Raw genomic sequence first — 16,939 nt, forward strand, 5'->3', positions numbered from 1 at the left:
AGCTGATTCCAAATTCATCGTGTTAATTGTCTGATTGGCTCTTTGACAAAGACCACCTGACTAATCGGCAATGTGACGACACTTGACTATTATCCGCGTGTATTTGAACTATACCCAATGTGCTCAACACAACAAAACAAGTGTGTCATTATAGCACAGTGTACGTGCTACATTTTTTAGTCGACTAATTAATTATCCTTACTGTAATCCTTAGCGGGGAAATACTCAGTGCAGTGAATAAAACTAATACAATGACAAAAGCAGTCAAAGAGGCGAAAAATAATCAACATTTTTATACGGATAATGCGTAGGCCCGCTCGATCAACACTAAAATATCACGAAAAAACCTACATATCATGCCAAAGTACCATCATTGCCAAGTATACCCTTCCCACATATTAAAGCTCTACTCCAGAAACAAACACCAATTCATTTAGTTGGCGAACGCAAGAGAGAAGGTGAAGGGGGCGATGTTTCACAACTTTGTTGTGCACGCTCAACATTATCAAAAGTCAAAAATAACAAATGACAAATATTGCATACCGGTCATAAATACAATTTCTAATCAAATCCTACAAAATGATTATTTCCTGTAAGAATACTTCCCTTACCCCCACATTACCTTTCACAATATTCAATTTTTGTATATACTAGAATCCGCCTCATCTAGCGGGGTGCCACGCTAGGCGCAGCATCCCGCTAGTTCTTTTCAAGACAAACTTCACCCGAATCTAAATCTTAAGTAGCATCTTCTCTGTTGCCAGATCAGTGAGACTATGATGTCATTACCAACTACTATAACCGTCCCCTGAGCTCTGACATTGTCTTTGATTCATCAGAAGACTAACTTCATGCAACTAAATCTCATATAGCCGTTGATCTTAAACGGAAGGGGGAAGTACTCGTTGCTTGTCAGACATGGAAGAAATACTTATTCTTCGTATTTACAAAGCTATCGTTGGAATTCTGGGGATTTTTGGCAATACTCTGGTATGCTTTATCATCTGGAAAGTAGCAGCCATGCAGACTCGTACAAATGCCTTCATCTTTCATCAAGCAGTGATTGATTTCTTGGGAGCTACAGTGACATTGCTTAAGAGTGAGATCCCTTTACCTGTGCCGCTTCCTAACAACGGACTCGGTTGGTTCCTATGTCATGTTTGGGTCTCTAACTTTGCTCTATTTCTCTTTTTCGTGATGTCATCTTTCAACCTTTTGGTACTGACCATGGAGCGGTATTTCGCCATCGTTTACCCCTTCAAGTACCATGCAGCATTCGCAACAAGGGCACGACTGAAGATTGCTGTAGCCATGATACTGTGCTGGCTTTTAGCTGCAGCTATTAAGAGCTATCTCATGTTGATTTTTGAGGAGCAAAATGGTACGTGTGTTTCCATACCCGGATCCAAGGCAATAGGTGTTCTTACAGCAACCGTTCAATACGTCGTCCCAGTTGGTGTCATGCTCTTCGCCTACATTCGCATCGGTGTGGAGATGAAGCGGGGAGCAGCCCGTGTCGGCCCGGCACCAGCCCAGCATCTTCCCGGTGGAGCAAACGCACCGGTCATGGCCGAGTCCCTCCTCCGTGCAAGACGTAACACCTTCAAGATGCTCCTGATCGTCTTCATAACATTCTTGATCTGCTGGACCCCTAACCAGGTTATCTTTCTCATGTTTAATCTTGGCTGGAAGCTTGAATTCAACGAGTGGTATTACCTACTATCTGTTGCGATGGTGGCAACCAATTCATGCGTTAATCCAGTGATTTACGCCTTCAAGTACAGTCAATTTCGAAAAGGTGTGCGGAGTGTCTTAGGATGCCGGGGTAGATGAGATGATTTTGACGAGTCAATGACCACGCATTCCACTTAAAGGATTTGGGTACCTTTTGTGACACAAAACACAATGTCCACAGATTTACCGTAAACTTACACCATGTTAAGATAATGATATAGTAGAAAGTGCACTTAAAACATTAGTTGCTGAAGTGCTGTAGTTTTTGATATGAGTAAAACAATGTCATGAAAATACGTTTTTACATGCTAAAGTAATTTTCGTCTCATGATCACTGAGACGCAAAATATTTTCATTTCATTACATTGCTTTACTCATTTATCAAAAACTAAAGCACCTATAGGCAAGTCATATTTTCAGGGAAGCCTTCTAGTATCATTATTTTCAAACTGTGTGAGTTAAGTGTTTTTTTGTACACATTGTGTTTTTTGTCGTACAAAAAGTACATAAGACCCTTTAAGATCAAAATACATAACATGAGTGTTGAATCAACGAAACTGATTGCGATGAAACTTTGGTCCCGTGTGTCACACCGTCACAAGTAATTCTCTTACAAACTGAAACGTCTCTTGAATATTATAATAGATGTTAAATTTGCATTGTGGATCAAGAATATTAATTTTGGTTTTTACACATACACCGATGTGTGTTGCTGTTGGCACTGTATACTCAGTACTTTCCCTGAGCCATGTGAAAAAAAAACACATCAAAGGCATGTTGCTCGTGTGGGATTCGAACCCGCGACCATTGTCATTCTAGAGCAGTGTCTTACCAACTATACTACCAAGATTGCCCGTGTATCTAGAGGCAGTTCGATGATACCATGTTTTGGCAGCGGGTATACCGCAACGATATTGTAGATCTAAACACACTAGTACAAAGACTGTTGTTTTTATATATTATTTAAATTTACTAGTCTGGTCTCGTTCTTATTTTTGTCCCTTTCCGTGTCCCTTTCCATGCTTAAATCATAGTTACAGACTAAGGTTACAAGAGTTGCTGAAAGTACACTTGGCCATATTATGTGGTTAGTAAAAACGTATAATCTTTTTTACATTTCCACAAAACAGAAGTCTCGGAGGGTGTTTGGAAAAGGACAAAAATGTATTTATTCCGTTATTGGCTGACGTGATGCATGCATGTCGCGCGTTAATATTTTGGTTTATTCATTTTTCTCGAAAAAAGAGAGAGTATTTTTCCCCGAGGATAAGTTTGCGAGAAAATGCCGATCACTCTTAAATGTGTTTACCAGATACCCTCTAGCAATATCCATAACATTGGAAGGTATTTTTTACTTTTTTATTATATGTATACACAATCAAGGCTCTCCGTTGTATTCATCGATTATAAAACCACTTTCTATAAAGAACAAGGCCCCCACAACAAGGCAAACCAAACAAAACTATTTCAATAGCATTTTGTTCCCCAAGTAAAAGTGTGCTTATCCTTATTACTTAGTATTCGCAAAAGCAGGCTGGCTCAATTCTTGCTTTATTTAAATGGATGCTTCATTTGGGTTGATCAGTATATACAAGCCTAAAAGCTTTTCCAAATTGTCTCGAGAGAATCTTCAAGTTATTGTATCTCTAAAGATAAAGAAAATAATTGCACAATGCAAGAAAGACTAATTTGAAGCGGAATAGCCAATTAGCATTCGGTATAGAAATTACTACTGTTGTATTGACGATGTGACCTTTGTGACGTCACATGTTTACAAAAGAGCCACAGAGCCTGGACTTCATGCAGGCACGATTTGTACACTGCCTAAATGGAAGACAACATTAAATCTTATCTTATTTTATGGAGATTGTCCTGTCTCATTCCTATTACCTTTTGATATGATGAAAGGGGCACATTTAAAAACCTGTCCAGCTTTTACTTTCATAACTCTTGGATTTATGTGGAAATTATTATAACACAAAATGTCAACTTTTCCATAGGACCAGTTACAGTACTGCCTGCCAGAATACCCAAAAAATACACAAGGTTGCACTTATTGTAAGCAAAGTTCACATGGCCTATAATTATACGCTCATCGTCCATTAAGGCACTCAGTTTGGTTAAGGTCATGTTCATAATCAGCTTAACATGTTATTAATTTGATTAAAGTCAGTGGACACTATTGGTAATTGTCAAAGACTAGCCCTTAAGGTTGGTGTATCTCAACATATAAAATAACAAACCTGTGAAAATTTGAGCTCAATCGGTCATCGAACTTGCGAGATAATAATGAAAGAAAAAAACACCCTTGTCACACGAAGTTGTGTACGTTTAGATGGTTGATTTCTAGACCTCAAGTTCTAAATCTGAGGTCTCGAAATCAAATTCGTGGAAAATTACGTCTTTCTCCAAACTATGGCACTTCAGAGAGGGAGCCGTTTCTCACAATGTTTTACACCATCAACCTCTCCCCATTACTTGTCACCAAGTAAGGTTTTATGCCAATAATTATTTTTGAATAATTACCAATAGTGTCCACGGCCTTTAATGACTGAGGAAACGGTTTCCAGCAATAGTAAGGAATAGGCGACATTATTTTAAAACATACAATAAAATGTGACATGTGGAAGCTACTTGCTACAGTGTGCTTTTGCTGAGAAAACAACAAAATATGGCAGCCATTTCAAGAACGCCGAATCCAGCCAGCGAAGTGCCACTGGGTACCAACCAAATCTCTTGGCTATAACACCAACTCTCTTTTAACGAAGGTCTTAAAGATCTTTTTAAACAATGACTCATATGCTGAATCCGCTGGTTTTGGAAACCCAGCACATGGTTTTACTTACAAGGTGAAACCCTTTTCTTTTCGAGTGCACTGGTTTATTTTACGTAGGTTACACAACACACGGGACCAACGGCTTTACGTCCCATCCGAAGGACGAAGCAATGGTGTCTTGCTTAAGGGTACCAGTGTCACGACTGGGACTCGAACCCACACTCTGTTGTATTGTTGTAACTGTAAATAGTTTGGGTGTTTCTTGGGATATTTGTTTGTTTATGTGTTTGTTTGTTTGTTTGTTTGTTTGCTTGCTTGCTTGCTTGCTTGCTTGCTTGCTTGCTTGCTTGCTTGCTTGCTTGCTTGCTTGCTTGCTTGCTTGCTTGCTTGCTTGCTTGCTTGTTTGTTTGTTTGTTTGTTTGTTTGTTTGTTTGTTTGTTTGTTTGTTTGTTTGTTTGTTTGTTTGTTTGTTTGTTTGTTTGTTTGTTTGTTTGTTTGTTTGTTTGTTTGTTTGTTTGTTTGATGTTTGTTTGTTTGTTTGTTTGTTGGTTTGTTTGTTTGTTTGTTTGTTTGTTTGTGTTTCTTTCTTTGTCTTCTTCTGCATCTTTCGGGGGAGAGGGTGCGTGATTTCACACTCTTCATGTACATTATTTTGTGGTCTCAAAAGTACTTAGTGTTTCCTATGTATATTTCGTTTATACATTCTCTGATTTAATAAATGTATGCAATTGGAGCATAAAGACAACCTAGTTGTCAACATGCCGAAGTTAATTACAGTGATGGGAGTCCAGGTTTACGGCTGAGCCTGGTAATGTGAAAAAAGACAGCACTTAACGTCCGTTCATTATAGGCCGCCCTTGAATATTGTTCACCGGAGTAGTGTTGTCAATTGCATAAATGGAGCAAAAATAATTACGTAATGTTAAGGTTCAACAACGAGAACGTACGTTGTAAGTAGGAAATTTTTTGACATTTTCAACATTGAATCGCAATCTTTCCGGTCTGGCACTCAAATCATAATAAAAAATGGGGGCACAGATCTATTTTTTATACTATTATTCTTAGTTGCATGGGGGGGGGGATACACATTACGTGTAATATTTAAAGCTGACGTGGCCCACGCGTGGTTGGTGACTGGTGGTTCTGGTGTTCAGAAAGTCATTGTGACCACGCAGGGACAATGTTTGAGCATATCGATGTTAAGCACATCAGCTACTTGTTATGAATTAGTATTTTATTTTACTCAATAACTCCAAAAACCTGCTTACTTAGATTTGCAGAAGGAATACTATTTGTTTTCACACAAATTTACTTAAATAACAAAAACATTGCAAAACACTAGGCCTGTACACATTGAAACGACGATAGTTTGCGTGTCAACTGGTTTGGAATTAAGGTCAATAAATTTTAAAATGCGAGATCGTTACGGTATTAAATTTTCACTTCGTTTGTTCTTATTGTGAAACAAAGGCCAAAGCTCCGTCTTTAGATGCAATTAAAGACACTAGACACCCATGGTATCGTATGAGACCAGTCTTCTCACTTGGTGTTCAACATCAATGCATTAAAAAAACGTAGGTGTGTTCGATGTTCGATCGAGGCAAATTCTGCCTCGATTGACGTCACAAAAGGGGTAGGCGGAGTTATCCCCACACAACTTTATTTATTTTTTTTAACGTATAAATCGTTCAAAACAATTACTCAAACAAATATTTTATTGTTCAGAAACATATACTCTAATGTTTAAAGAATTGTTTTCTATTTCCAGGTGACTTTAATGAAAAACATGGTGATTAAAAAAGTGCTTGGAATCATGTGTAAAAGCCTGCCGATAGAGGACGCCATCTACATTTCCACTAGTGACTTTGTCTTTAATGAAATCTACTCCGCGGCAGTAACAAAATAAAAGTAGCATTAAGTTCCCAAGAACCACACACAGCAAAGCACGAGGGTGCACCATAATAATATAATCGTACATTCAGTGGAAAAAGCTTATCATTCATAATTACAAAAAAATACTACAGAATTAGTATTAATGCCTATTAACTATGGTTGGCCTGAGATATGGGAAATTAGCATGTTAGAATAATCTAGTTGAAAAGTATTCGTCATTTGTTTTACCTCTACTAGGGGTTTACAAAATCTATAAACAGAATGAAACTGTTTATTTTTTAATTTTAAGATTCACAATTTGTTAAAGTCACCTGGAAGTGGTATTTTTTCAAAATAAAGCTTTTGTCACTAATATATGTGTTTTGATGAGTGGAATGTGAATAAACAGTTAACTAAGGTTTTAAAAAATTAGTTCTTATGTTATTTACAAATTTAAGATTAGACCCCGACCCGAGAGGGCGCTGTTCGTGACGTCAGTCGAGGCAGACTTTGCCTGCAATGCGTAGAGTAAACACGCTTGCAAAGTACATGTACGGACTAAGTCGTGAGTTTGTACATTCCAAAAAAAGATTTTTTTGTTTTTTCCGGCAATGCCGACCCGGTGTATTGCTGCTGAATTCAGAAAAAAACTTTTTTGAAATGTACCAACTCACGAATTGGACGTACATGTACTTTGCACGTGTGTTTACTATACCGATGCAGGCAAAGTCTGCCTCTATTGACGTCACAAAAGGGGTAGGCGGAGTCAGCCCCCAAACAACTTTATATATATTTTAAACATATAAATCGTGACAAACAATTACTAAAAAAATTGTTTTATTGTTCGTAAGCATATACTCTTATATTTGAAAGAAAACAAAAATCTATTTCCAGGTGCCTTTAATGTAGAGACACGGGTCATGAGGCCGGTACTTTAATTGAAAAAGGACTAGCAGTCACCGAAATACAATACATGCCAAAAGCCATTAATGACGACGTCTATAAATCAACAGACATGTCCTATACTGATTTAATCCTTCAGTGCAGTACAGCACCGTATTAAAGGCAGTGGACACTATTGGGAATTACTCAAAATAATTATTAGCATAAAACCATTCTTGATGACAAGTAATGGGGAGAGGTTCATTGTATAAAACATTGTGAGGAACGGCACCCTCTGAAGTGCCATAGTTTCCGAGAAAAAAGTAATTTTCCCACGAATTTGATTTCGAGACCTCAGATTTAGAACTTGAGGTCTCGAAATCAACTCTAAACGCACACACCTTCGTGTGACAAGGGTGTTTTTTTCTTTCATTCATATCTTGCAAATTCGATGACCGATTGAGCTCAAATTTTCACAGGTTTGTTATTTTATGTATAATGTTGAGATACACCAACTATGAAGGCTAGTCTTTGACAATTACCAATAGTGTCCACTGCCTTTAAATACGTTTTGACACAAACTCAGCACAGCAGGAGTCTGGCCACTAACAATGGTTTACTACATATACCGAGTCAAATATGCATGACAATTATTTATCTAATTGAAAGATATTCTAAGACAAACTGATACTCAAAGAAAGTTCTAAAGATGTATCCCTCCCAAATAAATGGTATTTGGAGCATGGTATGATCTATGCTGCCTACAAAATGGAAAAGCTAAACAACAACAAAATGTGCTCTCTCTTACTAATTGCTAATTATGGAAAAGAGGGTGATTCTTCATGTATTAATTGTTATGTTCATCACAAATTTGCATTGGACAGTTGAACACAGAGGGCGCACTTGGGTTCTGGCGAACTGTCCAATAAAACAATGGATTCGAAAATGGTTTACATTAAAACATTAAAGGAACACGTTGCCTTGGATCGGACGAGTTGGTCTTTAATAAAGCGTTTGTAACCGTTTGTTATAAAATGCATATGGTTAGAAAGATATTTTAAAAGTAGAATACAATGATCCACACAGTATCACTCGAAATTGCGTGGTTTTCTTTTTACCTCGTTGACTAATCATGGTCGGCTATTTATGGGAGTCAAATGTTTAACTCCCATAAATGGCAGACCGTGTTAGTTCGTAAAGTAACTGGAAAACCACACAATTTTGAAGCAAATTTGTGTGGGTCATTGTATTCTACTTTTAAAAAAAAATATCTTTCTAACCTGCATTTTATAACAAACGGTTACAAACGCTTTTTGAAGACCAACTCGACCGATCCAAGGCAACGTGTTCCTTGGGCAAGGTAAGGTTTGACTGCGGGGTTGACTGACATTCACTATCTTACGGAGTCCGAAAACAGGGAAACATGAACGGGGAACACGATTCTAAAGACAGGGGTAATCCATATGGACTTTGTGTACAGAGTCTATGTGAGATTCTTAATTACAGAGACAAAAGGAAATAACAAAAGACGATATGTCCCACTGTTGTTATTTGGGGCCACGGACGATTGCTAACAGTCGGAGTTAAATTGGTCCAATAATAAGCTTTATATACCGACGGAAGTACAACTTATATGTAAATGAAAACAATTGTCACCATAAAGGGCCCAAATCCTTCAATTTCCTCTTTGCCAAAGTGTATGATAAAGAAGGATTTGTTTTTTAGGGATTGTATCACAGGAGGATTTAGAAGGGTTTGTTTTACAATGAGTTTATGAGTTTTTCGTTAGGGTGGGATTTAGAAGGACTTGGGCTACCAGGCTGTTTTTACAAAGGAGAATTTAGAAGGTTTTATGTCTCATGCAGCTTGGCCAAAGACGTTTGGAGGGGTATTTCTTTGTTTGTCAACTAAAGTGTGTTTTGTTAGCTTGGTCATTGTTTTTAGGGTTAACAGGCATTGAATATTCATTGTTCACCACACAGACTTTGTAAACACATCATTTATGGTATTGGAATCTTTGGAATTTCTCAAGGGCATTGTCCTGGCCATAACACAGCATGTGGGCACTTCCATATTTGTTTGAGGGTAATATTATGTAACAATCTAAATTTATTTCAAAAACAATAATTCAGTGAGATATATAGGTCAATGGGTATCAACAATAGTCACATTGATCTGATTTTGATATCAGTGAAGAATTATGTAATAACTCAATGCTGATTTGGGCGATGAACTGAACTCCAACATAAAAATATAGGTTGACTGAGCCGAAGAGAAAAGCACGCAAAAAGAAGCTAATCACAAGGGCACAAGTTATAACAATGAATATCATACACCAAGGTCCCCAACAGAGCACCTAAACTAAATCACAAAGTTGACTTCCCTAACTTCTATCACAAAAGAATTTAGAAGGACTTGGGCTCATGTTTATTTACAATAAGGAGAGGGATAAAGGGCAGTTTGTCCGAAGAGTTTAGTCTGTTACAAGAGCTATCATTATATTGGCAAATATCAATAAAAACAACACCCTTTTATGTGTATATGGTTTGCGAATTTTGTTCACTATGCTATTATATTATGTTGAGATAATTTGTCCTGCTATCAAATATACTGCCTCATTAATTCTACCCTAATGCATCCCAAGACACCAGTCATGTCATTGTCATTGCCTTTGGTCTAAAACCAACACAAAAATAACAGTTATAATTCCTCCATTTCTTGACAAATTTTCTATTCAAAATATATCTTAGAAAACTTTCCGTACCCTCCCACAACTTGTTCACTCGACTTCACAGAAAAGAATACGTTATTTAAATTAGTTAGAGACGTTTTGTTTCTTAACGAATGAAAAGAAGTGGTGGCAGGATACGGAAACTTTTCCCCTATCTTTGCCACGATGAATTGATATCAATAAAAGCCACATACCACATTCTTTATAGTTGTTCTCGTTATCCCGCGGTGCCTCCAAGACAAGGAAAATAGCTGAAATTCCACCATCATGTTTGTTTGTTTGTTTGTTTGTTTGTTTGTGTTTCTTTCTTTGTCTTCTTCTTTCTGCATCTTTCGGGGGAGAGGGTGCGTGATTTCACACTCTTCATGTACATTCTTTTGTGGTCTCAAAAGTACTTAGTGTTTCCTATGTATATTTCGTTTATACATTCTCTGATTTAATAAATGTATACAATTGGAGCATAAAGACAACCTAGTTGTCAACATGCCGAAGTTAATTACAGTGATGGGAGTCCAGGTTTACGGCTGAGCCTGGTAATGTGAAAAAAGACAGCACTTAACGTCCGTTCATTATAGGCCCCCCTTGAGTATTGTTCACCGGAGTAGTGTCGTCAATTGCATAAATGGAGCAAAAATAATTACGTAATGTTAAGGTTCAACAAAGAGAACGTACGTTGTAAGTAGGTCATTTTTGACATTTTCAAAATTGAATCGCAATCTTTCCGGTCTGGCACTCAAAACCATAATAAAAAATGGGGGCACAGATCTATTTTGTATAATATTATTCTTAAGTGCATGGGGGGGGGGGGGTGATACACATTACGTGTAATATTTAAAGCTGACGTGGTTGGTGAGTTGGCGGTTAGTGTTCAGAAAGTCATTGTGACCACGCAGGGACAATGTATGGGCATATCTATATTAAGCACATCAGCTATTTGTTATGATTTAGTATTTTATTTTACTCAATAACTCCAAAACCTGCTTACTTAGATTTGCAGAAGGAATACTATTTGTTTTCACACAAATTTACTTAAATAACAAAAACATTGCAAAACACTAGGCCTGTACACATTGAAACGACGATAGTTTGCGTGTCAACTGGTTTGGAATTAAGGTCAATAAATTTTAAAATGCGAGATCGTTACGGTATTAAATTTTCACATCGTTTGTTCTTATTGTGAAGCAAAGGCCAAAGCTCCGTCTTTAGATGTAATTAAAGACACTAGACACCCATGGTATCGTATGAGACCAGTCTTCTCACTTGGTGTTCAACATCAATGCATTAAAAAAACGTAGGTGTGTTCGATGTTCGATCGAGGCAAATTCTGCCTCGATTGACGTCACAAAAGGGGTAGGCGGAGTTATCCCCACACAACTTTATTTATTTTTTTTAACGTATAAATCGTTCAAAACAATTACTCAAACAAATATTTTATTGTTCAGAAACATATACTCTAATGTTTAAAGAATTGTTTTCTATTTCCAGGTGACTTTAATGAAAAACATGGTGATTAAAAAAGTGCTTGGAATCATGTGTAAAAGCCTGCCGATAGAGGACGCCATCTACATTTCCACTAGTGACTTTGTCTTTAATGAAATCTACTCCGCGGCAGTAACAAAATAAAAGTAGCATTAAGTTCCCAAGAACCACACACAGCAAAGCACGAGGGTGCACCGTAATAATATAATCGTACATTCAGTGGAAAAAGCTTATCATTCATAATTACAAAAAATACTACAGAATTAGTATTAATGCCTATTAACTATGGTTGGCCTGAGATATGGGAAATTAGCATGTTAGAATAATCTAGTTGAAAAGTATTCGTCATTTGTTTTACCCCTACTAGGGGTTTACAAAATCTATAAACAGAATGAAACTGTTTATTTTTCAATTTTAAGATTCACAATTTGTTAAAGTCACCTGGAAGTGGTATTTTTTCAAAATAAAGCTTTTGTCACTAATATATGTGTTTTGATGAGTGGAATGTGAATAAACAGTTAACTAAGGTTTTAAAAAATTAGTTCTTATGTTATTTACAAATTTAAGATTAGACCCCGACCCGAGAGGGCGCTGTTCGTGACGTCAATCGAGGCAGACTTTGCCTGCAATGCGTAGAGTAAACACGCTTGCAAAGTACATGTACGGACTAAGTCGTGAGTTTGTACGTTCCAAAAAAAGATTTTTTTGTTTTTTCCGGCAATGCCGACCCGGTGTATTGCTGCTGAATTCAGAAAAAAACTTTTTTGAAATGTACCAACTCACGAATTGGACGTACATGTACTTTGCACGTGTGTTTACTATACCGATGCAGGCAAAGTCTGCCTCTATTGACGTCACAAAAGGGGTAGGCGGAGTCAGCCCCCAAACAACTTTATATATATTTTAAACATATAAATCGTGACAAACAATTACTAAAAAAATTGTTTTATTGTTCGTAAGCATATACTCTTATGTTTGAAAGAAAAAAAATCTATTTCAGGTGCCTTTAATGTAGAGACACGGGTCATGAGGCCGGTACTTTGATTTAAAAAAGGACTAGCAGTCACCGAAATACAATACATGCCAAAAGCCATTAATGACGACGTCTATAAATCAACAGACATGTCCTATACTGATTTAATCCTTCAGTGCAGTACAGCACCGTATTAAAGGCAGTGGACACTATTGGGAATTACTCAAAATAATTATTAGCATAAAACCATTCTTGATGACAAGTAATGGGGAGAGGTTCATTGTATAAAACATTGTGAGGAACGGCACCCTCTGAAGTGCCATAGTTTCCGAGAAAAAAGTAATTTTCCCACGAATTTGATTTCGAGACCTCAGATTTAGAACTTGAGGTCTCGAAATCAACTCTAAACGCACACACCTTCGTTTGACAAGGGTGTTTTTTTCTTTCATTCATATCTTGCAAATTCGATGACCGATTGAGCTCAAATTTTCACAGGTTTGTTATTTTATGTATAATGTTGAGATACACCAACTATGAAGGCTAGTCTTTGACAATTACCAATAGTGTCCACTGCCTTTAAATACGTTTTGACACAAACTCAGCACAGCAGGAGTCTGGCCACTAACAATGGTTTACTACATATACCGAGTCAAATATGCATGACAATTATTTATCTAATTGAAAGATATTCTAAGACAAACTGATACTCAAAGAAAGTTCTAAAGATGTATCCCTCCCAAATAAATGGTATTTGGAGCATGGTATGATCTATGCTGCCTACAAAATGGAAAAGCTAAACAACAACAAAATGTGCTCTCTCTTACTAATTGCTAGTTATGGAAAAGAGGGTGATTCTTCATGTATTAATTGTTATGTTCATCACAAATTTGCATTGGACAGTTGAACACAGAGGGCGCACTTGGGTTCTGGCGAACTGTCCAATAAAACAATGGATTCGAAAATGGTTTACATTAAAACATTAAAGGAACACGTTGCCTTGGATCGGACGAGTTGGTCTTTAATAAAGCGTTTGTAACCGTTTGTTATAAAATGCATGTCAGCCATTCCATGGTATTTGCGCTTCATAGTAAAAAAATTAAAATGGTTATCAGTGAAGTTTTTACATTTATTTTGAAACAAGAACACCTAGTGCTTCTATTTCTAAAAAGACTTTATAAAAATATTCTTTATTGTTTTTGTGACAGCCTTGGGAGTAAAGGGTAAAAAGTGTACACTGAAGTCTGAAAAATCCTTGAAATTCAGGTTTTGAAAAAAAAATCATGAAACAATAGGTGTTCAGATTTAATCATTATGTATAAACAACAAAGAGTCATTAGTAAGGACAGCCAACATTAAATATACCTTTTTGAACTATTGACTTTTGAAAAATGGGAGTTAATTTTTACCCTCGTTTTACTGTCACGCGAGTCACAAAAAAAATGATTATAGTATTTTTTCTGTTATAGACCCTCAACTTTTTTTTTCTTCTCTCTCATAATAGTGGTCTTTTCAAAGGGTCTTTCAAGAATTTATTAGTTTTTTTTTACCTAGGCATTCTACTTTAAAAAAAAAACACCCTCGAGTTTGTCACGCGAGTCACGGCAAATGCACTTAATGCACATGGTTGGCAAAAGCTACCAAAGTATTCTGGGGATGATGTCTACATGGAATGTTAAAAAAGCACCCCAGCCCACTGGAACATACTACTATGCCCCTGAATTTATAAATTTATGTTAGAAAAAGGAATTATTACAGTGTTCAATTATGACTTGGCACACTGTCAGCAGATCATGTTGAACTACATGAACCATGTGTACACTGCATACTGCACTGTACAATGTATTCACATCTGCATAATTTAAATAATACAAGGAATGATAAACTTAAAACAAGAACGAACAAAAATATTTGATGAAATTGGGTATTTTAAGACAGTATTCTTAAGTTAGATTTGGAGAGGGGCATCAATAAAGAAATTACTTAACAGATGTACATGTACTCAGCCTAACACAGTCTAATGCCATTAGAACTTGACACCAAAATTGGTTGTTTCTTATCAACCTACTCTGCCAAGCGTAGTGAGAAAAAAGTCCTTCCCCAATCACAAAACAATATAATAATTTCTAGTAAGGGTTCTCTCTATGAGTTTGAGTGGTTCTGAAAAGAACTGGTGGTTTCACAACTCTACGTTTCGACCAGACAGTGTTGTTGAACCACCAATTCTTTTCAGAACCGTCCCAACATTACCATGTTTAAGTCAAAGCCTCTTCAGATTCTTAATTTTCCTTTAAATGTTGCTTCAGGTGTTTCTTCCTTTGATGAAAAGATTCAATTTCAAGTTCTAAGTGTTCTGAATGAAATAAATTGTTCTTGTTATGCAGTATCCTGTTTAGCTATTGTATATTTTCTCACTTGTCACGCGAGTCACAAACTTCTGTCACGCGAGTCACGTTGCATTTAACAAATTTTCAATTTTTTAAAAACTTTTTATTTTGTACTTTTTATTGTAAAGTATAGTGCTTCTCTTGTACTTAAAAAAAAAGTGATCCGGGACTAAAAAGTTTCTCTGAGTTCTCACGAATGGGCAACGGCATACAGGGATACAAGACCTTTCATTTTTTGGCAGTCACGCGAGTCACATTTTTGGAACACCTATAAAAACATGATACCTACACAATTTGTGTTCGTTTTTTATTTTTTATTATAGGGCTCTTTACTAAGTTTATATAAATTGAGTTACATGAGAGCCACGTTTTATATTTTGGAGTACAGATCTTTCAAAAGTTGAAAAACCAGTGAGATTGTCACGCGAGTCACAATGGAATGGCTGATATGGTTAGAAAGATATTTTAAAAGTAGAATACAATGATCCACACAGTATCACTCGAAATTGCGTGGTTTTCTTTTTACCTCGTTGACTATTCACGGTCGGCTATTTATGGGAGTCAAATGTTTAACTCCCATAAATGGCAGACCGTGTTAGTTCGTAAAGTAACTGGAAAACCACACAATTTCGAAGCAAATTTGTGTGGGTCATTGTATTCTACTTTAAAAAAAAAATATCTTTCTAACCTGCATTTTATAACAAACGGTTACAAACGCTTTTTGAAGACCAACTCGACCGATCCAAGGCAACGTGTTCCTTGGGCAAGGTAAGGTTTGACTGCGGGGTTGACTGACATTCACTATCTTACGGAGTCCGAAAACAGGGAAACATGAACGGGGAACACGATTCTAAAGACAGGGGTAATCCATATGGACTTTGTGTACAGAGTCTATGTGAGATTCTTAATTACAGAGACAAAAGGAAATAACGAAAGACGATATGTCACACTGTTGTTATTTGGGGCCACGGACGATTGCTAACAGTCGGAGTTAAATTGGTCCAATAATAAGCTTTATATACCGACGGAAGTACAACTTATATGTAAATGAAAACAATTGTCACCATAAAGGGCCCAAATCCTTCAATTTCCTCTTTGCCAAAGTGTATGATAAAGAAGGATTTGTTTTTTAGGGATTGTATCACAGGAAGATTTAGAAGGGTTTGTTTTACAATGAGTTTTTCGTTAGGGTGGGATTTAGAAGGACTTGGGCTACCAGGCTGTTTTTACAAAGGAGAATTTAGAAGGTTTTATGTCTCATGCAGCTTGGCCAAAGACGTTTGGAGGGGTATTTCTTTGTTTGTCAACTAAAGTGTGTTTTGTTAGCTTGGTCATTGTTTTTAGGGTTAACATGCATTGAATATTCATTGTACACCACACAGACTTTGTAAACACATCATTTATGGTATTGAAATCTTTGGAATTTCTCAAGGGCATTGTCCTGGCCATAACACAGCATGTGGGCACTTCCATATTTGTTTGAGGGTAATATTATGTAACAATCTAAATTTATTTCAAAAACAATAATTCAGTGAGATATATAGGTCAATGGGTATCAACAATAGTCACATTGATCTGATTTTGATATCAGTGAAGAATTATGTAATAACTCAATGCTGATTTGGGCGATGAACTGAACTCCAACATAAAAATATAGGTTGACTGAGCCGAAAAGAAAAGCACGCAAAAAGAAGCTAATCACAAGGGCACAAGTTATAACAATGAATATCATACACCAAGGTCCCCAACAGAGCACCTAAACTAAATCACAAAGTTGACTTCCCTAACTTCTATCACAAAAGAATTTAGAAGGACTTGGGCTCATGTTTATTTACAATAAGGAGAGGGATAAAGGGCAGTTTGTCCGAAGAGTTTAGTCTGTTACAAGAGCTATCATTATATTGGCAAATATCAATAAAAACAACACCCTTTTATGTGTATATGGTTTGCGAATTTTGTTCACTATGCTATTATATTATGTTGAGATAATTTGTCCTGCTATCAAATATACTGCCTCATTAATTCTACCCTAATGCATCCCAAGACATCAGTCATGTCATTGTCATTGCCTTTGGTCTAAAACCAACACAAAAATAACAGTTATAATT

General features: G+C 36.6%; 2 protein-coding genes across 4 annotated transcripts in view; one reads left to right on the forward strand and one right to left on the reverse strand.

Moving 5' to 3' along the window:
• The window catches only part of LOC139953543 (solute carrier family 23 member 1-like), a 45,564-nt gene extending 35,306 nt beyond the window's left edge, over positions 1-10,258 (reverse strand). For 2 of the 3 annotated variants that reach the window (XM_071953013.1, XM_071952991.1), the window contains exon 1: positions 10,190-10,229. The gene's annotated coding sequence lies outside the window, so the exon portion shown is untranslated. Of the gene's footprint in view, positions 1-10,189 lie in introns of all 3 variants that reach the window. The other variant, XM_071953030.1, reaches the window with a different exon arrangement.
• LOC139933921 (galanin receptor 2b-like) lies at positions 919-1,833 on the forward strand. Its single transcript, XM_071928155.1, has one exon. It carries the CDS (start codon positions 919-921, stop codon positions 1,831-1,833), a length of 915 nt encoding a protein of 304 aa, XP_071784256.1.
• Positions 10,259-16,939: the final 6,681 nt, after the last annotated feature.

This window comes from Asterias amurensis, chromosome 2 (genome assembly GCF_032118995.1).
Source record: "Asterias amurensis chromosome 2, ASM3211899v1".
Taxonomy (NCBI): Eukaryota; Metazoa; Echinodermata; class Asteroidea; order Forcipulatida; family Asteriidae; genus Asterias; species Asterias amurensis.

Bases quoted from the DNA above. Each gene is read 5' to 3' on its own strand.
- LOC139933921 (XM_071928155.1), top strand. From the start codon at position 919: ATGGAAGAAATACTTATTCTTCGTATTTACAAAGCTATCGTTGGAATT.